The 25,833-nt window shown below is 46.9% G+C and overlaps 1 protein-coding gene across 2 annotated transcripts in view; it reads right to left on the bottom strand.

The window, feature by feature from the left end:
- Positions 1–25,833, bottom strand: part of ARHGEF17 (Rho guanine nucleotide exchange factor 17) — a 150,900-nt gene that overhangs the window by 40,215 nt on the left and 84,852 nt on the right. For both annotated transcript variants that reach the window (XM_069070811.1, XM_069070813.1), the window contains exons 2-4: positions 7,291–7,368; positions 3,187–3,369; positions 1,710–1,826 (exon numbers count right to left, since the gene is read on the bottom strand). In XM_069070811.1, coding sequence (XP_068926912.1) covers positions 1,710–1,826; positions 3,187–3,369; positions 7,291–7,368 — 378 coding nt within the window. The remainder of the gene's footprint in view (positions 1–1,709; positions 1,827–3,186; positions 3,370–7,290; positions 7,369–25,833) is intronic.

The raw sequence follows: 25,833 nt of genomic DNA, 5'->3' as shown, positions 1-25,833 counted from the left end.
AGAAGGAAGAAGAGTGGTGAAGGGAGAGAAGTTCTTTTCACTTGGCTGAACTATTTTGCAGTATTCATTTTCTGTGCATTTTGTTTATAACTAACTGAGGTCCATCTTATTTCTCCCAAGCAGAGTATAAATTCCTTGAGAACAGGGACTGGTTCTTCTTTTTTCCTTGATATTCCCTAGCACAGAGTAGGGCCTTAATCAGTACTCACTGAATTAAAATGTAGTGAAGTGAATTGAAAGTCTGATTCACTATGAGAGCTCTATCAAGTTCATGGGCCAGCTCTGGCCTCAAGCACAGAAAACAATCATTTCAATCGACACAAATTCCATTAAGGTTCCAGTTCTTTCAGAAACTCATCCATTGGGTTAGTGAACACTGTTATCCCACTGACCAAAGATGAGCATATATAAGCAGAGGGAGCCCTGGTGAAATCATTAGACTCATTTTTAGGAGGCAGAAATCCTGTACCCATTTCTATGCCTTTGTTTCTTTTTATGACCAGGGAAGAGAATATAGTAATCTGGGCCAACACCCTACAGCCATGCCAGGAACTCAGAATCTTTCTGATTGGTTAAAAGGGAGCCTGGGTGTGTAGAATGGGCCATTGAGTTTGGCCCAGTGCAACCAGGTGGGCAACTTCCAAATGAGGGTGGGTATGTAAAAGTGGGAAATGATGTCTGGAGAAGACAGATGTCAGTTTTGTCTGAGTCATGAGGGGCTCATATCTGTCTGGTCTTGATTTTTCCTTACAACTACACATCTAATGTCCTTCTCCTGGTGTGTTATTGTTCATAGACAACATACTCTTGGGGTCTGAAGTATGTGGTGGCAAAGGTTGGGAACAGAAGGGAATAAGTGATGTGGATGCCAGATGCAGGTGCCCAGTGATTGTTGCAGGGGCAGGAAGGTGAGTAGGGAGAGGAGCAGTGGATACCAGTCTCTGAGCCCAGGAAGCTAAGTAGATTCAGAAGGAGGCTAAGTCCAGGAAGCAGAGACTTCAGGTAGGGCTCAGGAAAGTTTAGAGGGGACTGAAAGGTGACAGTCCTTGGTGTGAAGGCAAAGGTTCTCAGGATTCCCTCCATATAACAGGGGTTTGTAACTTTTTGTGAAACCTGGGGGCCCTTTCTCAGAATAATGTTTTTAATTGCATAAAATAAAGTTTCCAGAATGGCAAAGGAAACCAATTATATTGTTAATTATCAAAATACTAATGATTAATTAATATTGTATTGATTATAAAAATATTTTCTAAAAAAACAATTTGTAATTTAGAAACTCTTCCTTAAGGAATTGGAGCCTTGAAAGATGACAAAGTTCAGTAAAGGCCCAAAGCCCCGGCTAGAATACCCTCCAGGTTGGAAGCCTCAAAGTTCACAAAAATAGTTCCTTTTCTTACATGGAATTCAATTTAATTCAATTCAAATTAATTCTAAATACAAACATTGACTAAGGGCACGCTGCATGCACATTGCTACATAAGACAATATCTTTGTCCTTACAGGGCTCACAGTCTACTGGGATAGGGGGACCCTTAAGGTGACCAAAATGACCCCACTGGGGGTAGATGAAGAGGGCAGATTGTGGCCCCAAGCTCTACTCCCTCATCCCAATGTTCCGTTCATGGAGGCTTCCTCCATCCCCAAGCTTAGAGGTTATTCCTATGGGAGTCATGTGCTCCATCCTCCCTGCATTCCCCTGGACCCCATACCTCCAGGAATTTGAGGAAGGCAGGCCGGGCCTCCTTGGCAATTCTCACAGCATCTTTGGCATTGAGGAAGTTATCAATGTAGGCTGAATAGATGTTGACCAGGATGTCTTTGGAGAACTGAAATGGAAGAGAGGTAGGTGGAAGGATATGGGGAAGGGGGTGGCGTTAGGGATCATTATATAAGTCCATTCTTCCACTGAGCTCTGCCTGTCTGCTCTAAGGTCCATACTAACCCGTCTCACCTCAGCACATAACAAGTCATTGAGCTATATCTGGAAGGGCCTTAGAGATCCTCCAACCCAATCCTTTTATTTTACAGAGGATGAAACTAAGACTTGGGAAAGGGAAAAGACTAGCCCAAGGTCACACATCTAGCAAGTATCAGAGGCAGATCTTCTGGTTTCATGCCCTGAGTTCTTTCAACCACAATACATTGAGTCTCAGTTGCCTTGTGGTCAGCCTGAAGCTACAATTTACTGTTGGGTCCTCTGGATGTCCCATATACACTATACAGGATGTGACTGTATGCTCACGAGTGCACAGGCATGTGTGTGTGTGTGTGTGTGTGTGTATGTGTGTGTGTGTACTTGGGGACAGGGATTAAAAGAGTCATCTGGTCTAATGAATGAATCAGGGGTCCGCTGGTCAACAGCCTCAGACTGGAAACTGGTGTCTTGGTCCTAGATCTTCCACTGACCTGCTGGGTCATTTTGGGTCAATCACTTCCTCTCTCTTGCCTTGGTTTCTTCAGCTATAACAGCATGAATAATCCTAGCTCAGGGATGACATTCAGATAAGGTGATAGCAAAGAAAGACCTCTGAGAAAGTAAGGAGAGGCCAACCTCCCCCTGCTCCCAAGGCAGAGGATCCGGGAACTTCGTCATGCTCTCTGAGCTCAGGAGCCCCTGGGAGTGTTGTATGGAATCTTAGCCCGAGATAGGGTGGGGCCAGGGTTAAGGGTTGGCTCAGGGTCAGGCAGTGGTGGCAATATCAGTGTCTGGCTCTGGGACAGGCTCAGTACTTGAACTAGAGGAGCAATATTTGAGTCAGTTTCTAGGTCAGGGTCAGTGTCAATCTCTGGGTCTGGAGATCAATCCCGAGGTTGGGGTATCAGTATCTAGGTGCTATAAGCATCTGAGATAGGAAAGTTTGGTATCTTGGTTGTTGCCCTGTGAAGGAGGGACAGGAAGCAATGTGACAGTCTGGATTTGAGTCCATGATTGGGCAAAGGGGTCAGTGTCAGTGTCTGGAGGTCAGTGTGTGTGTGTGTGTGTGTATGTGTGTGTGATAATCCCTGGCCCTGGAGGTCAGTGTCCAGGTGGGGCGGGGTCAGTGCCTGGCCCTGGAGGTCAGTGTCCAGGCGGGGTGGACATGTGTGCAGGCAAGGCTGTGAGCCCCTAGGAGGCAGCTGGAGTCCAGGGTGGGGCAGAGGGAGGGGTGGCAGGACCAGGAGCGGGGGGCTGGGAGTGGCACTCACCGACTGTGCGAGCAGGTCGCCCACTTTCTGCCGAGTGTGCCACTCTTGCACACGGCTCTGCACCTGCTCCAGGAACTGTTCGTGGTGCTCCAGGAGCTCTGGAATCTGGTTAAAGATTTCATCCACCAAGGACGGGTCGCATAGAACCGCGTTCTCGGGCTGCTTTAGCGGCTGCATGTAACCCTAGGGGGACCAAGTTGGGTTGGGAGGGGGCTGGGACTGGGGAGCAGGCAGCCCCATCGCTCCTGAGCCCCAAGCCTCTCGGGTCCGGTTCAGTGAGACAAACACATACACACACAGTGAGCTAGCTTTCTGACTGCACTCCCAGTCACACGTCTCTCCCCACATCCTCTATGCAGTTGCCAACGTGATTTTCCTAAAGCACAGGGCTGCCCACGTCACTCCACTACTCAATAATAGGTTCCCTATTACCTCCAGGATTGAACATAAAATCCAGTTTGACATTTAAAGCCCTTCCCAACTTGGCCTTTTCCTATATTTCCTGTTTTCTTGTACATCATTCCTCCTTCATACACTCTATGGTCCAGCCACACTGGCCTACTTGGAGTGCTGCATGAAAAATGTTGGACCTCCCATCACCATGCCTCTGCACAGGCCTCTGCACAATACCTAAAATGTTCTCCACCCTTTTCTTAGATTTCTTAGAATCTTAGAATCCTGGCTCCTCCCCACCCCAGGGCTTACTGGCTTCCCTCTAAGGCCACTTTCCAACAATGTATGCAAAAAATGCTTTGTAAACCTTAAAGTGCAAAGGTTATAATGTTTGTTGCTGAGTTGTTTTTCCATTGTGTCAGATTCTTTGTGACTCCATTTGGGGGTTTCTTGGCAGTGATACTGGAGTGGTTTGCCATTTACTTCTCGGGTTCATTTTACAGATGAGGAAACTGAGGCAAGCCAGGGTGACTTGCACAGGGTCACACAGCTAGTAAGTGTCTGAGAACATATTTGAACTCAGGAAGATGAGTCTCCCTGATTCTAAACCCACTGATTCTATCCACTGAGTTACGTAGCTGCCTAAAGGCTATATATGTGTCAGGTATTATTAGCATAGTTATTTCCCCTTAGAAAGTAATCTCCCTTGAAGGCAGGAGCTCCCTCACTTTTGCTTTTATATCTCCAGGGCTAAGCAGACACACAGTAAAGGCTTATTGACTGATCAATGGATACCAGCACCTGAATACACAAAAACCAATCAGATTTTTGAGAACTAGTTTATAGTCCCTTGAACTCAAAGCTAGGGAGGGACCTCAAGCCCAGCCCCCTCATTTTCCAGGCCTCAGTTGGGGAAGGGCCAGGTAGAGGTCTCCCAATTTGTGAGTGGAAGGGCACAGATTTGAACTTGGGCCTTTTGCCACCCAGTGCAGTCCCTTTTGCACGGTGTGATGAGGCTTCAAGCTTAACCTACACTGCTTGCAGGAAGTCTTCTCTGGGGAGCTGGGGCTATTGGCAGAGCTATCCGCAGGGACAGTACCTCCTCAGAGGGATATGTCTTCTTCCCTGGCTAGCCTGGGGACTCCCTGAGGGCAGGGCCTGGGCTGCTTTTCCACTGTCTCTCCCAAACTGAATTCTCAGAAAGAGCACTGAGGCACAGTCGAAAGAGGTCTGGCTTTGGAGTCAAAGGACCTGAATTCAAAATTGGACTGTGTTACTACCTGGGTGGTCCTGGGCCCCTCTCTCTGTCTACCTCAGTGTAAAATGATGGAGTTAGACGACACAAACACTAAGGTCCCTTCCAGCTCTGATCCTATAGTGAGTGCCTATGATCCTGCCTCCCCACCCCCAGCCCCAGGCCCTATACACAGAGGGCTGCAGGAAGTGTGTGGTGATTTAAAGAAAGCTTCACTGTAGAAGCCAGGAGGCTTGGGTTCTAGTTTTGACATTAGGAGATACTTGTAAAGGGCAAAAGAAAAAGTCCTGGGATGGGAGTCAGAGATCTGGGCTGACGATGCTGTGGAAAGGTCCCCAAATTCAAAGGAAGTGAATCTGGGTGAGAACACTGGCTCTGTAAATCATTTTAGCTCGTGGGCTTCAGTTTCCTTCTTTGTAAAATGATCAGAGGTGCCACACTTGCGGCCACTCCCAAGGGCAGCCCCTACCAGATGAAATGTAATTGGGAATGTTGAACAAAATAAATAAAAATACAACACAACATAGATATTGTTGATTTGTGGTTTTCCAAGTCCATATTCCTTTCTAGCTGGTTCAGGGAATAGAGTACTGGGCTTGGAGTCAGGAAGACTCATAATCTTCCTGAGTTCAAATCTGACCTCAGACTAGCTGTGTGACCCTGGGAAAGTCACTTAACTTTGTTTGCTTCAATTCCTCATCTGTAAAATGAGTTGGAGAAGGAAATGGCAAACCACTCCTGTATCTTTGCCAAGAAAACCCTAAATGGGTTCACAAAGAGTTGGATGTGTCTGAATAATGACTGAATGCATTTCTATTTGAGTTTGACACCACTTGTTTGGAGGCTGTAATCAGGACTCTTCTTGTTCTAAATCTAATTATTCTGGACTAGAATCCATTGATAACTCATGGTGTGGCCTTTTTTGGTTGTCCAGTCATGTCTGTCTCTTTGTGACCCCATTTGGGGTTTTCTTGGTAAAGCTACTGGAGTGGTTTGCCATTTCCTTCTCCATCTCATTTTACAGATGAGGGAACTGAGGCAAACAGGGTAAAGTGAGTTGCCCAGGGTCACACAGCTATTAAGTGTCTGAAGTTGGATTTGAACTTAGGAGTATTCCTGAGTTCAGACCCAGCCCTCTATACACTGCACCACCTAGCTACCCCAAGTGTAGACCAGCCTTAGCTCACACATCTGAATAGTAGTAGAAGTAGGACTTCTGGCTCCCATCGTCTATGCTAGGTTACCATAGAAGGAAAGCACTTGTAGGGCTTCTCTCTGCTTTTACCTGATTATTCAACTATCATGGGAATGGAAGACAAGTGGAGAAGCAGTAATTAAGCACCTACTGAAAGAGATGGCCCTTGTCCTCTGGGAGCATCTAGTCTCAACATATTTTAGACCCTGGTTCTACTATTTGCTACTTGAAAGCTCTTGGAAAAGTCACTGAATCTACTGGGTCTCAGTTACCTAATTTACAAGCAGAGGGGAAGGTGTGGGCAGGGTACTGTGAGGCTCCATCTTAAGTGTCCTGCTGAGTAGCTGTGGGCTATATTGACTTTCTAACTAAACTAGGGCAGGCATTGTAATCATCTTTATTCTATTAATCACTTGGAAGTCTATACTTTTTCGAGCTCTTTTAAGGATTACAAATCCCTTTCCGCACAACAACCTAGTCCATAGAAAAGGTAAAAATTATTGCTGCCATTTTATAAATGAGGAAACTGTTTCACAGGATCATGGATTCTGATCTAGGAGGGACTTTAGAGGCCATTGAGACCAATCCTCTCATTTTACAGATAAGGAAACTGAGGCCTGCTGTTACACAGGTAGGAAGGGTCAGGTCAGGGGTAGAACTGTAGACTTCGTGCAGAGGCCAGAGTCAATGCTTTCCCCACTTCCTTGTGCTCCCCCCTTGTCTGCCCAGCCTTGGCCTGCTTTGGGGTGTGGGTTGTACTAGATATTCACTGAGATCTCTTCTCATTCTGAAGTTTTGTGATTCCATTTAGACCTGTGGAAAACCCATCTCACTTCCCTATTTTTCCAATAGAAACTAGACACACACCACTTCACTTCAGTATTTTTCCATTGGAAAGACACAGACTCTCTTTCCCGTATCACCAGTGGAAAGACATACACCATTCCATCCCCCCATTTATCCAATGGAAAGATACACACAAAGCATCCCAAGTCCCTTTTCTCTACTGGAAGGACAAAGGTGTTATTCTACTTTCCTATTTCTCCAAAGGAAAGACACACAAACACTCCCCCTCTTCCCCATTTCCACCCCAATTCCCATTTTTTCTCCCTTTAGCCCTACCTGCCCTTTAGGTCAGGGAAGGCCAGAGTTATACTCTTACACATCAGGGCATAGGGGTGGTAGGAGGGATGTGGGTATTCTTACCTAAGACAGAGTAGATAAACAACAGAGCCCCTTGCCCTGTCCCTGGGTCCCTCACCTGCATCAGCGTCCGAAGGGACTCCACATAAGACTGTTCTGTGTCCAATAGTGTCATGATGACATGTTTTCTCATGTCCTGGGAGAGAGGAGAAAATAGCAGAGGGTAAGACTTCATTATGGGGATCTCTGTTTTCATCATTGCCATTGGTCAGGACAAGGGGTGGGGTGAAGACAGTCTTTGGAACCAATTCCCTTCCATTATTTCTTCCCCACTCCTCCTGGGTTCTTGCACATCTTTGCTAGGTGCAAGAACCAACTTTACAGCCATATGAACATGATTAGGACGTAAACTTTGTAGGGTGTCACATTATGGGTACACAGCAGAGTTACAGAATCCAGCCCCGTCCAACTGAAGCGATGATGATGGTGATGATAATGATGATGACAGTTGATGTTATGTGTATATACATCCTTTAATCTGTATATTTGTGATAGCTTTTAAAAATATTTTATTTTTCCCAATTACATGTAAAAACAATTTTTAACATTCATGAACATTTTTTTAGTTCCAAATTGTCTCCCTCTCTCCCTTCCCTCCCCCTCTCTTTCCTCCTGAGACAGTAAGCAATTTGATGCAATAGACTTTTGAGATAGGCAGTATAAAGTATTATTATACCAATTTTGTAGATTGGGATACTGAGGCTGAGTGATAAGGTGACTTTCCCAGAATAACACAGATAGTAAGTATCAGGTTTCAGACTCAAGACCTTAGATATTCTAATTTCAAGCCTAGGTTTCCACCCCCAACCCCATTATACCATGATGACCTTTGTGTGGTCTAGTTCCCAGGATCCCAGAACCCTAGAATCTCATAGCTGGAAGGAACATTAGGGGGAATCTTGTCCAACTTCCATCTGAGTAGCAGTTCTTTCTTCTACACCCCCAACAAATGAACGTACAGCTTCCTCTCGGAGACTTTTAGGGACGGGGAACTCACTGCTTCCTTAGGTAGCCTTTGGGACAACTCTCTTCCTGAAGTTTTTCCTTCATCAAGTTAAAATCTGCCTCTTGGCAACTTTCACCTAAAGCTCCTGGTTCTACCCTCTGGGGTCAAACAAAACAATCTCTCCCTTAAAACACCTAAAGACCAGCTATCAAGTCTGCTCTCCTAGCCCCAAGTCTTTTCTTCTCCAGAATAAACATTCCTAGTTTTTTCAACCCACTTACACTGTGACCTGGTCTCTAGACCTGGTCATTCCATGTCCTTGGGACCCTCCTCAGCCTGGCAACATCCTTCCAAAAAGGTGAGGCTGCCCAGGACACTGACTGATAGGGGATAGAGCTGGGAGGGACCCAAGACATCACCTAGGGCAGAGGTATCAACCTAGACCAATGGGCCAAGACACTCCTGAGTGCTGCCTGAGCCAGAGAAAAATGTAATTCGAGAACGTTTAACAAAATAATAAAAATGCAATAAAACATAAATAATATTGCATTTTAATAAACCAATTGACTTATTGACTATAAGTCAATGGACTCTATTGACTAAGTTAAATATGTGGTCCTAAGGAATCTTATGAATGAATTAGTGGCCCCTGTTCCTATTGGAATTTGATACTATTGAATGGATTTCTTAATGGATCTCTTAATTTTATAGGAGAGAAAACTGAGGCCCAGAGAGGGTGGAGCCAGAGTAGACGAGCCCCGGAGCCAAGACTCAAAATCCAGATCCTCTGGCTCCAAATACAGTGCTCTTTCTACTCCCTTACCCACTGCATGCTCAAACCCAGCCTTCTCCAGGGAGCCCTTCCTGATTGCTCTAGCTCGCACGGATCTCTCTCGTCCTCTGGGCTCTGGTAGTCCTGACTCAGTCTCTCTCTAGGCACTGACCAAGACCTGATGTGGGCAGCTGACCTTGTTACATCTCTGAGTCTCCTTTCTCCAGCCAGAACTAGGATTCCCAGTAGGGAGAGCCCAACAACTTGACCCTTCTAACTCTAGTGTGGTGGGAAGGGACTAACTCAGGTAACACAAAACTCTTGCCTCCTTTGCTTTGTTATTTACTGACCAAAGTCACTGTCCCAAACAAGTAAAAATATTTTGGGCCAATGTGGGCACCAAATTGTTCCCTGTTATTATGTAGAGATCATAGGAGACACAGATGAGAGCTGAAAGGGAGGGTCTTTTAGAGGTCATCAATTCCAACCTTTTCATTTTACAGATGAGAAAATTGAGGCACAGAGAGGTTAAGTGATGTGTCTAGGGTCACACTATGATTAAGAAAGAATGATTTGGACTCAGGTCTTCCTAACCCCAAGTTTAATTCTCTATTGACTACATCACATTGCCTCTCACACAGGGCTGAGGAGTGATGTTTAAGAATGTGGTGTGTAAGGGGCGGCCAGGTAGCACAGCAAGTAAGAGCACCGGCTCCAGTGTTGAGAAAACCTGGAGATCGAATCCCGGGCTCAGACACTTAGCACCCACCCAGAAACACCTGGCCGTGTAACCTTGAGCAAGTTACTTAACCCCAATTGCTTAAAAAAAAAAAAAAAGAATGTGGTGTGTGTGTGTGTGTGTGTGTGTGTGTGTGTGTGTGTATGTGTGAGACTGTCTATCTGTCTGTCTGTCTAGGGACTTTAGACTCCAGGAGATATTGGCTATCATCAGCTGGATCATAAGCCATTGCCTAGTCAGCAGAGCCATCCTCCTGACTCTTGGGCTGGCCTGGATACTGACATCTTATACCCTGGGAAGCTACTGCCCAGGAAAGCTATTTTCACAGGCTCCCCTGGTTGCCCTTCTCAGAAAAGTCTAAGAAGTTGCCCCCCTGGAATCTAATTTGAATTCTTCCTGATGTGAATCAGGGCTTGTTACCTCTTGTCTTGCCCCATGGCCATCCTTTGTGCCTGAAGAACCATCCTGCCCTACTGGGGTTTCTGATCCCCAAACCTAATGGTATCCACAAAGTGCCTTTTAAAAGGAACTTTCCCCCAAAGCTCCCAGGCCTGCCCCTTGTGTCATGTACTGGGGAAAGGAGCATTCTTCCCTAGATGGAGAAAGGGAAGATGGGTGTCAGGGTATGCATATGTGGTACTAGGTGGGCAAGGCACAGGGCTGTATCAGGAGCACCTGTAAGGGAACTCAGTTGTGTGTCCTCTCATGAGATCAGAAGATTTGGGGGAGGGGTCTTAGAGATCATCAAGTCCATATGAGGCCCAGAGAGGGGAAAGGCCTTGCACAGGGTCACATCGCAAGAGCTATGGTCAAATCCTAAATTTGCCACAGAGAAGAGATCTTTGGACTCCAAAGCCAAGCCTCTGTTCCACAACATGCTGCTTTCAGCCTTCTTCTCTTCCATTCCAATCCTCCAGATGCTTCCCTGGTCCCCCCTAGGGGGCTTCTTGGCATGGAAATCTAGACCTTGAAACCTGAATCTCATATAAGTCTGGGGGAATCAGAGTTCCTGGCATGGACACAGAAGCAGAGAGACACAGAGATATAGACCCAGACAGGGGGAAGGACCCCAAGAGACAGAGACAGAAATAAGCTGAGAGACAAACACAGAAAAGGCATAGAGAGGCTGAGATGGAGATGCCCAGAGACAGAGACACAGGGCCCAGAGAGAAACATGGACAGAGACACTGAGACCCAGTGAGAGATGTGTACAGACAAAAAAGGGCATGGAATATTGTTACACATAGTCACAGAGGCAAAACAAGCCAGGGAAAGAGATGTAGAGATATGTATACACAGAGACAGAGAAAAGATAAAGACAACCCCAAATTCAGCTCTCCAGGGGCACTATGAAGGTTTAAATGGCATTGGATCTAGCCCCTCCGGAAGTACTATGAGACTGGATACCTGGGGACTCAGCCCTCCTGAGATACTGAGATCACAAATACTCCATTACTCCTACCCCTAGATACTGTGAGATCACAAATAGCCCAGTACCCAATGGACACTGTGAGGTCATAAGCAACCCCAGAACTAGTCATCCCGGAAGCCCTTTGAGGTCTGAGATACCTCTGGACCCAGCTGTCCAGAAATACTGAGGTCACAGACATTCCCAGGGAGTGAAGTTACAAATATCCTGGTCCCACAGAGACATTGTGAAGTCATATGCCCCCGACCCTTGGGAGGCACTTTTGAGATCCCAGAAACCTCTAAATCCAGACTTCTAGAGACATTATAAGGTCCCAATACCCCAGCATTCCAGGGACCCCATGAGGTAATATATAATCTTACTTCTAGACCCCTAGAGATACTGTGAGGTCACAGTTACTTGTGGGGGCCGCCCACATTGTGAAGTCAAATACCCCCAGCCGTCCCCACCCTGATATTGTGATGTAACAGGAACAGCAACAGCTCCTACTTCTATAAGGCTTACAAGGGGTTCTATTCCCAACAACCATTAGGGCACAGATTGTAAGTCTTTTCTTCCCCATTTTACAGATGGGTAAGATGAGGCTCAGAGAGAAGAAATGAGGTCACAGGTCATAGACATTTTACAGATATCTCCCATCCCTATCAGAGGCACTACCAAATCACATCAACCTCCCCAGTCCCAGAGGCCCTCTTGGCCTAGACCCAGAACCCCTAGGATTATAGGGGTTCTGCCCCCATCTCCACCCTGTATATACATTATAGACATCCTTAAGGTCGACATTTAGGTCATAGAATTCCCTTGCAGTCACACTCAGATTGCAGCCTTCCAGAAGGTTATCAATATCCCAAGGTCCAGGACCAAATACCCCAGAGACCATGATGCCTAACATTTCAGACACCCACAATAACAGACTTCCTAGCTGAACTGTTGTTGAACTTGGACCCCTTAACGTGATGGAGACTCACCAAACTCCAGGCCTCCCTACCAGAGGGCTTCTCAGATAATAGGCTCCAGGCCTAAGAAACCCCAAGATTAGAGAGCCTTTCTAATCACAGACACCAGCTCTCAGGCCTCAGATCCTGGACCCCCTCATATGGGAGAAGCTCAAAGACTGCAGAACCCTCAGTCCCTAGGCCAGTCTCTTGTCAGAGAGGATTACAGACCACCTTCTATCCCAAGGCCACAGATAGCAGGGCCCTTGGTCAGAGGCCTCCAATTACTTCTTAGAGTCCAGAGTCCTAGTTCAGAGACCCCAGGCAACCCCTATCATAGACACAGATCCCAGAGTTCTAGACCAGAGACCCTAATCCCCTCATCATAGACACAAATCCCAGAGTCCCAAGGCAAAGATCCCAAGCAATCCTCCACCACCCTCCTCATAGATACAGAACCCAAAGTCTCAGTCCAGAGGCCCCTAACACATCCTCCCATAGACATAGATCCTAGAGGCCCATGTCAGAGAACCCTAATAGTTCTACCCATCCCACCCCCCAGACACAGAGCCCAGAGTTCCAGGTCAGATCCCTACACAGGCACACACATACACCTAAGAACTCAGTCCCAGTTCAGACCCACATCCAATACCTCAGAAACTCAAGTGATAGATCCCCCCAAAATTCCGACCTCAATAGCTCAGAGGCCTTGATCATGCCCCTCCCCCAATAAACACTCCTAAGAACTCAGAGTCCTAGGTCACAGCCTCCCACACCCACTCTAGAGCCCAAAGCTCCCCATGCAGATACCTCCCAGTCCTGAGTTCCAGGTCAGGGTCCCTCAGATACACATGCACATGCACCAGAGAACCCAAAGCCCCCAGTAAAGATACTCTAGGCTCCAGAACTGGCCTCTCACACAGAACTTGGCCCCTCAGAAGAGAGACAGCTTGGCTTTCCCCACTCCATCCCCTAGTATCCTGCCCCTGAAGACCCCCCCCCCAGCCCTGTCACCTCATTGCTGCCTCCACTGCTTGGCCCTGGCAGGCCACTCGGGCCTGGCCCCATCCCCGTCCCCATCTCCAGCCCTGGCCCTGGCTGCTCGCCATCGCCCATCTCCCGCATGTCCTCCAGGGCGATGGTGAACTGGGCCAGGGTCTTCACCATCTGCAGCATGGGCCTGGGGGCCAGGGCCAAGGGCCAGGGGGATGGATGAAGGCAGGGAGGCAGTGCCTAGAGCCTGGGCCCTGTGCTGCCGCCTGGTCTGTGCCTGGGCCGGCGGCCGCCTGCCTGCCGCTGGCTGTCAGGGGAAGCTGAGCCAGCTGAGCCAGGCATCGGGCTGAGCAGGCGCAGCTCTAGAGGGGGAGGAATGGGGGGGAGCTGCAGGCGCGGGGGCTGGGAGGAGGCCCCTCACCCTCCCCTCTTCCCTCACACACACAGGGGGAGATTGATTTACATTCAGAGCCGCTCAGCCGAATGCCCTTGGAGAGAGGTACCTGCCCTAGCAGGGGTACACGCATGTCCTCTTGTACTCACTGGCACATTCATACATGTTCACCCATGCACCTGTTGGCACACGCAGGGGGGATATGCAGATACACACATGTACACAGAGATACATGTAGGCTGAGAGCCAATCCTACATGTTGTCATTGGTGCCCTTAGGAGCCCGCACAAACCTGACTACCCCAACTCACAATCTGATCGACATACAAACCTGTATGCGAAACCAGACATATTCACACTCACACACGTCCAGAGGGTGCATTTGGGGAGGAAGATGCAAACACACATTTACATGCATGTGTATAAACAGTCCATATAAGTTCTCACTGACACATTCAGGCAGACACACAGTCCCACAATTCACAGATAAACACATATAGAGGGGAACACATACATTTCAAATTAGGCTCACAAATATACACACAAACACACACAGATAAAATAATTGATTCATTCAACAAACATTTATAAGCCCTAATTCAAGGCAATGGAGGAGAATTAAGAGTAAGGGAGAGCTGGTTGGTCCCTGCCCTCAGGTCAGCCTAGAAAAAATAGTTCACACTGATATGGTACCAGACAAGGTATATTCTAGCTAGCATTTCTTTGGATCCTCACCCCAGCTCTGGGAGGGAGGCAGAACCTGAATCACTAGCTCCATTTTACAAAGAAGGAAACTGAGACCCCGAGAGGTGGAAAGTCCTACAGAGAGATAATGCCAGAGTCCAAACTCCGACTCAGGTCTCCTACCTTCTAGTGGCCAAGTGTGGGGAACCTACAGTCTCAAGGCCACATGTGGCCCTCTAGGTCCTCAAGTGCAACTCTGACTGAATCTCAAAGGGCTGTACTTTAGGAAATAGAGGACCACACATGGCCTCAAGGCCTTGGATTTAGTCAAAGGTCACACTTGAAGATCTAGAGGGCCACATGTGGCCTGGAGGCCTCAGGTTCCCCACCCCTGTAATCTAGCCCAAGCCTCCCTGCTTTTGTGGGTAAAAACACTCACACTTTATGTATGTATACAGAAAAGTGTGAACAGATGCCATTCTCCTTATCAGTGACAGTAACAACAATGATCATAGTAACTCCTATTTTAATAGCCCTCTCTAGTTTGTAAAGCACTTTCCTCACAACGGTCTTGTGAAGGAGATTGTGTAGAGTATCATTCCCATTTTGCAGACAGAGAAAACTGAGACCAACAGAGGTGAGAGAGGTGAGACCTCTTCAGGGTCACGTAGCTATTGATTTTTTGAGATGCTACGTACGCAGTTGCATGCTTGTACGCAGACATGCTTTTTCACACAAGGACCATGTAGGAGACAACTCTGAAAAATGGGCCAGGGCAGCACGTCAGATGCTCCATGTTATATTGCTAGTAATAGACACAGACCCACATACTTACTGAGCACCACTGTAATCAGGAGTCATTGGGCAGTGTTTATGGAGTGAGGGCATCCCAAACCTCCCGCCTTCTGAGAAAACTGCGTCCCTAGCAGTGGGGATGGGTTACAGGTAGCTGGCCCCCTCCCACTGAGTCCTTCTGGTGACTTTGGCTTGTACCTGTGACTCAGTTGGTAAGAACTGGGGTTCTATGGGGAGTCAGAGATTGTGTCCATTCTGTGACAGTTGCTCTCTCCTTTAGGCAGGTGTCCTCCTCATCTGTATCTCCAGCTCTGACTTCTCTCCTGGACTAGACACCCACACCCTCCACTGCCTGCTGCTGACAGAGCTGATGGGGATGACCGTGGTAAAGGAGTGGAGACAGAGGCCACAACAGGCATGGTGGGGAGGCAGATGGTAAAGAAAAGAATCCCAGTGGACTTTATGTGGCACTTTTAATGTTTTAGATGCACTTTAGAAGAACAGAATGGCCTAGAGAGATGGCCTCAGAGTCAGGAAAATGGCGGGTTCAAGTCCTCTGACACACACTGTGTGAACCTAAGGGAGTCACTTGACCTCTGAGGGCTCTAAGCTGTGCAGCCCTGCATTGGGAGAGAGAGTTTCCTCACCTGGCTGTTCTTCTACTCATGAAACCACAGGTTTCCTATCCCTATATGCTCTTTACATAAATAAATATATTAGCCATCTCCCTCACTCCCACTGGTCAGGACTATAGGGATATTTACATCCATTTTACAGGTGATGAGAATGATGATGCCTTAGCAGGCATCTCCTAAATAAATGAAATACCCACTATAGACCGCCTGCTAAAGTAACTTTTACTTTTGTCTATACTAGGGACTTAATAAATACTTATTGATTGATTAGAGGATTTTAGTTTCACCACTTGGGATTTTCCCCTCTGGGCTGGGGTAGCAGAGTACAGAAACTGAGGTTCCTGATGGGCTCTCTCAGGGTTCCTGGACCTCTGGGTCTGGGCCTTTGCAGTAGGAAAGGACTTCCTTTGGTACTTAGAACATGGAGGATTTATTTTCCCCATTTTTCTGGGCAAAATCAGTGTTCTTCATCTTTCCTCCACCATCCTCCACCCTCCTCTTTCCCCAGTATGTTAAGGCTACTCTGAACTACGGGACCCAGGAAGCTTTGTGCGACCTGGTTTCCTGGGCTTGCAGTTGCCAGCAGTGGGGCCAGACCTCTGACTGATGTTTTGAGCAGAGTAGGTTAAGCTTTAACAACTTAAAGTGCACCAAGACTTTTGGGACACCCTACACATGTACATTTTTTTTCTCTTTAAGTTTTAACAGCTTAAAACTAGAATAAGACATTTCTAATACCTTGTATAGGTATATACAAGACATATTAGATAAAGCAAATTCAAGGTAAACTCAAAACCAGATAATCCCCTAAAACATCCAATTAAAAAAAACCAACCAACCACTAACCAATCAACAGATCAAATAAACAGGAAAAGTTCCAAAGAAGCAGCTTACCCCTAAAGGGCAGTGGAGATAAAGAGCTGGTCCTGGAGTAGGGAGACTTGTTTGAATCCCACCTCAGGTACCCATAAGTGATGTGTGATCATGGACAATTCAATTCGTCTCTCAGGGTCTCAGTGTTCTCATCTGTGCAACGGAGAGGTTTCTCTCTCCCAAAGGCTTTAGGAGAAAGGATTTTGCCATCCTCAAAGCACTAAGTCTCAGAACAACAGTTTACCCAGAATGCCCTTATTGTGGTTTTGAGGAAGCGTTTTTATGGTCACTTTTTTTTCCTCCAGCAGAATTCTCCTCTTCACACCCCCTCCCCCTCCTCCCAGTATATCCTAGGCCATGGAGACAGCTAGAAGGGACCCTGCCTAGTGATGAACTGAGGCTGAAGGTACTGTGAGCCAGGCAGGAGAGCAGAGAGGAGCTTGGAATGAAGTTCCAGGGGTGACACTTGGGGGAATGCAAGAGGTCCAGACCTAAGAGGTAGGGTGCATGAAGAGAGACAGGAGGAACCACGCTGGACAGGAAAGGAGGCAGAAGGCGTGTCTGGGACATATGCTAAGGAGAAGAAAATTTAAATGGGACTGGAGTCAGAGCTCCCAGAGGGAGCTGCTGAGCATCTGTCTTCTGAGGTCTAGTAAGGCCGAATCTGGTGACCTCTCAGACTTTCTAAGGTGCCCAGTGAAACCTAGGTCAACCTTATTCTGGGCTCCTCTGCTTCCCCAGGAGGCTTGGTGACCATAGCATGGGGGGGGGCAGATCAAGGATTTCAAGGGGCCAGGGTCTCAGCCTACCTACCTTGGGAGAAGCTGCTCAAGGGAAGGTGGGAAGGAATCATTGGAGCAAGGGGCTAGAGAGACCCAAGAGGTGTCTTAGGGGGAGGAAGGGGAGGGTGTCAGGGAGGCTTCAATTGTAGGGGAGAGGAGGAGGTGCTCATCAGGACCAGAGCCTGTTGCTTTACTAATGAGGCAAGATCCCAGAGATCCTAGTCCGTGAGCTGTCACCATGGCAACCAAGGCTACCAAGGGGTCTGGGTGAGTCTGGCAGGGAAATTTCCTGGGGTAGAATGAGAGAGACATACACAGGCATATAGATCCACCCCCACAGCCACCCCCACAGACATACACAGACAGATAAAGGCAGATGCAAACATACAGATACGTGCATACATAGACATACACAGAAGAAAGATACACATTTAAACCCAGAAAGACAGAAATATAGAGGCACATACGTAGATACGAATCTACACCTTTTAGACATACAAAGAAAAGATAAAAATACATACCAGATACACACCCACACTCACAGACATATACAGGAAGACAGGGATACAGGCAGAGATATAACACAGGTATTCAAACACAGATAAAGAGACAAAATGCCACAGAATGACACTCACATCTACTGGCTGCCACAGCTCCACCGCCCACGTGGCCACAGATACAGACAATTGCATTTGCACACGCAGGTAGAACCCAGAGCCAGCTAGGACCTGAGAGGGTGCCATCAATTTATCACACCAGAAAATTCATCACACCAAGCCCAGGTCCAGACTTTCTCTCTTCCCTTTTGGGGAGGGGGAGACTGATTCACCCCATCTTCCAAATTTTCCCTGACCCATTTCTCCCTCCAGAGTTCAGCCTGAGGAGAATAGAGAAGTAAAGAAGTCAGGCATGTCCTGGGGACGGGGTGGGGGGGGAGGTTATGGATTGGGGGGGTCAGACTAGGATGTAGAGATACATGTGACCCGGCAGGACATGATTCCCATAGTGGGGGTGGGGTGGGGCGCTTACAAAGGAATATGGGATCTCAAAGAAAGGGAGCACATGGTACATTGGAAAAAGCACCAAAATGGAGTTAGAGGTTTGGGTTCAAATCCCACCTCTGATGTGTGACTTTGGGCAAGTTACTTAACCTTCACAGGCCTTAGTTTCCTCATTTGAAAAATGAAAGGGCTGGCCTCTGAGGTCCCTTGCATCTCTAGAACTATGAACCTATGATCTGAATGACTACATGGCTGGAGGCTGTGGGTTGGACATTGGTGAACATTTCCTGGAGGAGGTAGCCCCCTAGCTCAGCCCTGAAGGACAGCAAGAATTTTAACAGGAGAAGGAGAGGGGGAAGGACATTCTAGATACATGTGAGTGGAGGTGAGGAAGTGGGAGCTGGCAAAACACACAATTTATCTAGAGCGGTTCAAGGGGAGATGACTCTAGAGAATGAGGTTGTCAGGGCCTTAGGACCACAGGGAGCTATGCAAGGATTCTGAGGAGGGTAGAGATGTAGTTAGAACTGGGCCATGGGAAGATGGCTCTGGTCAGATTATAGAAGGATTAGAGGAGAAAGTTCCACAGTATTTCCCCAGAGCTCCAGGGAAGAACCTCTACAAGGGGATAAGAGGGCCCTCATGCATCTGTCTGAGCCACCCCACCAATTAAACATTCAAAGAACATTCATTAAAGCACCTACTATGTGAATCAGGTCCTATGCTCAGCATCAAGACCTAGAAGACAAGAATGAAACAGTCCCTGCCTTTGAGGAAATGGAAAGAGCAGTAGCCTGGAGTTACAGGCTTGTTGTTTATTTTTTCGTCATTTTTCAGTCATGTCTGACACTTTGTGACTCCATTTGGGGTTTTCTTGGCAAAGATATTGGAGTGGTTTGTCATTTCCTTTTCCAGATCATTTGATAGATGAGAAAACTGAGGCAAGCAGGGTGAAGTGACTTGCCCAGGGTCACATAGCTAAGAAGTGTCTGAGGTTGGATTTTAACTCCGGAAGATGAGTCTTCCTGACTCCAGACCTGGCACTCCATCCATTGCACCACCTAGCTGCCCCCTGGAATTTTAGGACCAGGGTTGGAATCCCACCTCTGTCACTTACTATCTGGGCAAGTCAACCTCTGTGGGCTTCAGTTCTCTCATATATAAGCTGACAGGCTTGACCTAGATGAACTCTGAGGTCCCTTCTTGCTCTGAATCTGAGGCAATACAGACATATCAATCTCTACACAATATATTAGGGGCAGCTAGGTGGCACAGTAGATAGAGCACCTGGCCTGGAGTCAGGAAAACACATCTTACCGAGTTCAAATCAGACACTCACTAGCTGTGTGACCCTGGGCAAGTCACTTCACCCTGTTTGCCTCAATTTCCTTCCTCATCTGTAATATAGTGGAGAAGGAAATGGCATACCCCCAAATGGGGTATGAAGAGTAGAAGACGACTGAAAAAATGACTGAACAATAACATTATACACAATATACACAGGAAGCAAATACAGTTCTTTGGGCGGGGACACTAGCAGCAGGCCTGAGGGGGATAAGGATGGGCTTCCTCTAGCAGCTAAGCTGAGCTATGAAAGACATTAGGGAATCTAAGAGGCTGGCTGAGGTGAGGGGGAATGGGAAGCTGATGGAGTTTATTGAAAGGGGAGCTGAACATAGTAAACTGACCCCCAGTATGAACACAGGAGGTTGGATGTGCTGAGCATCTCCCTCCTTGATCCAGTGATAGAGGAAACTGGATGAGGGCAGTTGCCCCAAAGAGAAGCATGGGTTGGGACCACAATAACAGGACGAGTTCCTATGTCCATGGGATTTTAAGGTTTACCAGGCATTATCCTCTTCATAGTCCTACTAGGTAGGTGGGGCAAATACTATCATTCCCATTTTACAGCTAAAGAAACTAAAGAAATTAAAGCTAAGGAAAGAGGTTCAGAGAAGTGATGAGTGTCAGACCCAGGGACTTGAACCCTGGTATTCTGACTCCAAGTCTGCTGATCTTTCCATTAATGCTTTTCATGAACTCCCCACCCCCACCCCATACCTATTCCTCTACAGAGTTCAACAGATGCAGGTTTTTTGCCTCTTCCCCTTCTCCCTGACTAATAGGGGACTCACCTTCCCTGCTATGACCAAGTAAAGACTACTCTCCAGTCCTTGCCCAGATCCTTCCTTCTTCCCTTCCTTCTTCCCCATCTCTACCAGGAGTTCAGCTTTCTCTCACCTAAGCTACTCACATTAGCTCCTCCCCAACAAGAACTTGGATCTGGGAAGGGAGGGGGAAGATTTATGAGAATAATTCATTGCACGAGAAAACATTCCAGCTTAACAGGACTTTAGAAGCACCTGGTCCAATCCTTTCATTTTACAGAGAGGGAAACTGAGGACCAGTATAGTGAAGTGACTTGCTTGAGGTCACAAAGTGGCAAAGCTGGAATGTGAACTTGTGAATCTTAAATCCTAGTTTAGGGTTCTTTCCACTACACCCCTGCTTCTGTCATTCTAACAGTTTTATCTCCTTGACTAGAATACAGAATGAATTCAATAAAGGAAGAACTTTGCAGCAATCAGGGTTGATTTACAACGGAAAAGTTAGCTCGGGAAGTAATGAGCTCCCTGATACTAGTGGTGCCCAAATAGAGCCTGGATGATTCCTTCATTGGGAATTCTTGAAATGGGTAAAAGTTGTACCTGATGCCTTCTGTGGCTCCTCCCAGTTTGGAGAGGCTATCACTATTAGAGCTCAGGGCCAAGGTTCTTTCCCTAAAATATTTCCTCCTAGAACTCAGTTTAGGGTTCTATGATGAGGGATAGAGAGGGTCATTTCAGGGTAGTAATTGGCCCTGGGAAAGCATCCAGAAACAGAACCATATGAATGTTCTCAGTTCTCCAGTTTGGAAGGTTTCCCCCAGTGTAGGGGTGGGCTTGAATATGAATCAGTCCCAGAGGGGTATACTGAGTCATCCAAAGGGTTTGATGAATGATGAGCTCAGGTTCAGAGAGGGCAACTGATTGGCCCAGGGGCACAGTAATAATTATAATAATAAAAGCTGATATTTATATAGTGCTTCCTATGTACCAGGCACTGTGCTAAGAGCTTTATACTTTTTGTTTCATCTGATTCTCACAACAGCCCTGGGAAGTAGGTGCTGTTATTATCCCTATTTTACAGGTGAGGAAACTGAGGCAAACAGGGTCACAAGCTAACATAAGTAATCTGAGGCCAGGGCTTCCTGACTCCAGGCCTGGTGCAATATCCACTGTACTACTTATACTGCCTTGGTGATGCCCACCCAGGGAGGAGAAGATGAATCTCTGTGACCCCTAAGTCCCATCGATTGGGTTTAGAGGGAGGAAGTTGAGAATCAGCACCTGGCAGTTATTGCCTGAGCTTGTCCTGTTAGTTTCAGAAACAGACCTCAACCACAGGTATTGAGGTTCCTGGTCTGGGCCACTTTCCACTTATCCATGTCTGGTGCCACCTTAAGACCCAGACGGAAGTCTGGGGCTCCTCCCTGGAGTTCGTGTGTGTGTGTGTGTGTGTGTGGGCGTGGGGGGGGAGGGTTGGAGGGAATGTGGGAGTTTTTAAAGAGCTGGCCTTTGATTCTCCGAGGAGGAGCTGAGGGTGGGTGGAATCAGGGTTTGGGAACAGGATGTCCTCTGGAGGCAGGGAGAGAGAGGGCCCTATAAATAGGCTGCAGGGGAGGCCAGCCCAGCCCGGGGCAAGGAGGATGCCTCCCCTGGGGACCTCCTCCAAACTTCCAGAGGGTGCCAGTGGAGTTGGATTTAGGGCCTTCTGAGTGCGGGAGGAGGCCCTTGCAGCCTGAAGCCTGGGGACTGGCTCAGCTGGAACTCTATGGCTCTGAGACAGCCCCTTCTTTCAGGCCTCAGTTTCCCTTTCTGTAAAGTCACATACTTTAAAAATTAGAATGGGTCTCAGAGAACAAATAGTCCAGCCCAGGCAGGAAAATGAGATCCAAAGGGGAGAAGTAAGTGGTCAAATCAGGGCTTGAGTAGAGGTTTTCTAACTCCCGACTTAGGCCTTTTCTTAGCATTCCCACTGAAGGGAGCAGACCCAGGCTCTGCTAGCTCTGAAATTCTGTGAGGCTGTGTGTGTGTGTGTGTGAGACAGAGAGAGAGAGAGAGAGAGACAGACAGACAGAGAGAAAGAGTGTGTGTGAGTCCCTCCTCTTCTCTAAACAGTTCAGGGACTGGCTCTGTCCAGAGACTGAGAGAGGACAAATGACCCCTCTCCCCATCTAAATTCTGAGATGGAGGGAGGAGGAGAGTGAGCTTTTGCAGCTGGAGCTCCATGAATCCTATTCCCACAGTGGTCAGAAGAGGGCAGCAGAGGACAGTACTGCAAAAGTCCAGGGCCAAGGTCAGGCAGTCAAATCTCAGAGAGGTTTGGGTACATGTGGTTTGAATTTAAGCCCTGCTAGAGTGTGAGAGGGTGTGTGTGAGTGTGTGAGTGTGTGTGTGTGTGTGTGTGAGAGAGAAAGAGTGTGTGTGTGTGAGTGTGTGTGTGTCTTGCTTTAACCATTCATTCATTCACTGTGTTCCACCTGCTAAGAACCCTTCTAGCTCTGAATGAAGAACAGATACCCATAGTCCTTCAGCATCTTCATGGTCCTCAGAAGACTGAACACAGAAGTTAAGAACTGGAATAAACCTCCTAACACAAAGTACACAGAATGACAGAGCTGGAAGAGCCTTTAGAAGAACACAGTGTAGCGGCAAGAACGTGGCATCTGGAGTATGAGGACACAGATTCGAATCCCGCTTTGGGGCTTGAGACCTTCGTGACTTTTAGGCAAGTCACTTTCCCCTCCTTCAGTTTCAGTTTTCTCTTAGGTAAAATCATATGGTTGGACTAGATGAGCTTGGAAGTCTCCTCCAGATCCAATTCTTATGATTCCAAGTGTTTCAAAGCAGGCAGAGTCCTTAGAGATCATCTAGCCAACCTCCATTTTATACATGGTGGTGGAGGTGGGGAGTGGCAAGGAATGAGACCCAGAGAGCAGAAGGAACCTGCTTAAAGAGGGTGGCAGGGCATGGACAACAATGATGATGACTACTACTTCTAGTAGTACTTCTACTACTAGTACTGCCACACCTATCACTCCTCCTCCTACTATTACTAACCACGACTACCACCACCACTACTACTACTACTACTACTACCACCACTACTACTACCACCACCACTAGTACAACTACTACTACCACTACAACTATCACTACCACTACTACTACTACCACTACTACTCCTACTACTACTACTACCACTACTACTACTACAACTACTACTACTACTATCACTACCACTACTACTTTGTCCTCCTTTTCTTTGAATTTGTTTTGAACAACTTGGACTCAGTCAAAAGGCCACACCCAAGGACCTAGAATCCAATTTTGACCTGAGTTCAAGTTGTACAGAACAAATCCTTTTATTAAGGGGATTTGTTCTGGGAAGTTTAGATTCAGTCAGAGGGCCACACGAGGACCTAGAGGGACATAGGTGGCCTCGAGGCCGCAGGACTGGATAGTCCCTTCTGGCTCTAGACCCTGCTTTTGTCACAAACTTGCTGTGTGTGGGATCCTGGACAAGTCATTTAACCTCTGAGCCTGACTTTCATCCTCTGTAAAATGGGAATAACATTCCCTCCCTCACTGAGCTGTTAGAATATGAGCTGCTTGAGTTGCTGGGCTGGCACACTTTTGTGTCTGTAACCCTAGCATCGAGTCTAACACCTGGCACCTGATAATAATTGCCTGTGATTGACTGATCTAATGAGATTATAGATGTAAATGACTTTTTAAAACCTTAAAGTATTATGTCAATGTTGGCTGCTATTATTTAAAAAAAACAACCCAAAACCCAACTTTTTCTATAGTAAACAGATTATAAAGCACTTTGCTCAGCAACTCTGTGAAGTAAGGAGTTAATTCAAGGATTGTTATCTCTACTTTACTAATGAAGAAACTGGGGCCAGAGAAAGGAATAGTTCCCCCCTCCCCCTCTCAGGGGCATCAGTCCAATGATCAAACCTCAGAGTCCTTGAACCTTTGCTATCTTTTAAAAATAAATTTTTTCAATGAACAAGAATCCATTTTCTGATCTTCCCAACTCCTTCCGATTGGGGAAAATAGAAACAGAAAATCTTTGTTACAAAAATATAGAGTCAAGCAAAACAAATTCTAAGGGAATACATTTGTCTCAGATCACACTATTGACTGCAGCAAACCTCATGTCTCTGTGCCCCCAGCTCAAGGTTCTTTTTAAATGGTGGTATCACTAGCTGCCCCCATCTATGGGATGCTGGTGGTAGGGGGCTGCAGAACAGATAGACCCTGGGCTATGAGGATATGACCAATTGTCTTGGTCTCTCCAAAGCAAATTGCCTTTCAACGCCCAGTTCAAGCCCTACTTCCTCTAGGAAGACTTCCCAGAAGCCCCCAACCCTCACTGATCTCTCCCTTTCCTGATTATACCCCTGGCTATCTGTGCCTTCACTGAATAATGATCAAATCCTGACTTAGACAGTTAATCTTTGCATGTGTGTGAGGCCTGCCTTCTTGGTCATACTGGAGATTCCTGGGGCAAAATTCAGCTCTCTTCTTCACAATTCTCCTATAGCTGGGGGAAGGGGGCATGTGGGGTCGGGTTGAGTGGGAATACCAGTCTGTGGAATGTTTCAATCCAGAAAAGGAAGAGTCGAACAAATTATAGAGACAGAGTGGCCCAGTGGAATGAACCCTTCATAGACTGAGGGACTGTTTCACCTCCAGTCTAATGCTTCTTCTGGCATTGACTCCCAGCCCGACCTCTGACAAATTACCCAACCTTTCTGGTCTCCAATTTTTCCATTTATAGGTATTGAACAAGATGATCTCTAAGGTCCCTTCCAGATCTGAATTCTATACGCTAAGGTTCCTCCTAGCTCTTATATCTAGGTTTTAAGGTACTTTCTGTATTTGACATTCTATATTCTAATCACTCTTTCCTTCTTCCTTCCTCCCTTCCTCCATTCTCTCACTATCTCCCTTCCTTCCTCCCTTCTTCCCTTCCTTCCTTCCCCCAGAGGCTCCTAGAGAACATTTGTATTCCCAGTGTTTAACATGGTGCCTAGCATGTGCTTAATAATTCCTTCCTCTCTCCCCTCTCTCCTTCTTTCCTTCCTTCCTTCCTTCCTTCCTTCCTTTCTTCCTTTCTTTCTTTCTTTCTTTCTTTCTTTCTTTCTTTCTTTCTTTCTTTCTTTCTTTCTTTCTTTCTTTCTTTCTTTCTTTCTTTCTTTCTTTCTTTCTTTCTTTCTTTCTTTCTTTTCCTTCCTTTCTCCCTTCCTTCCTATCTCCTTCCTCCCTTCCTATCTTCCCTCCTTCCCTCCTTCCTTCCTTCCTTCCTTCCTTCCTTTCTTTCTTTCTTTCTTTCTTTCTTTCTTTCTTTCTTTCTTTCTTTCTTTCTTTCTTTCTTTCTTTCTTTCTTTCTTTCTTTTTCTTTTCCTTCCTTTCTCCCTTCCTTCCTATCTCCTTCCTCCCTTCCTATCTTCCCTCCTTCCCTCCTTCCTTCCTTCCTTCCTTCCTTCCTTCCTTCCTTCCTTCCTTCC

The sequence above is a fragment of the Petaurus breviceps genome, unplaced genomic scaffold, assembly GCF_028583685.1.
Source record: "Petaurus breviceps papuanus isolate PSGF00001 unplaced genomic scaffold, PetGlider_PUasm1.0 90823, whole genome shotgun sequence".
Taxonomy (NCBI): domain Eukaryota; kingdom Metazoa; phylum Chordata; class Mammalia; order Diprotodontia; family Petauridae; genus Petaurus; species Petaurus breviceps.
The sequence above is the reverse complement of the archived record's forward strand: the minus strand, read 5'-3'. Positions and strand labels throughout refer to the sequence as shown.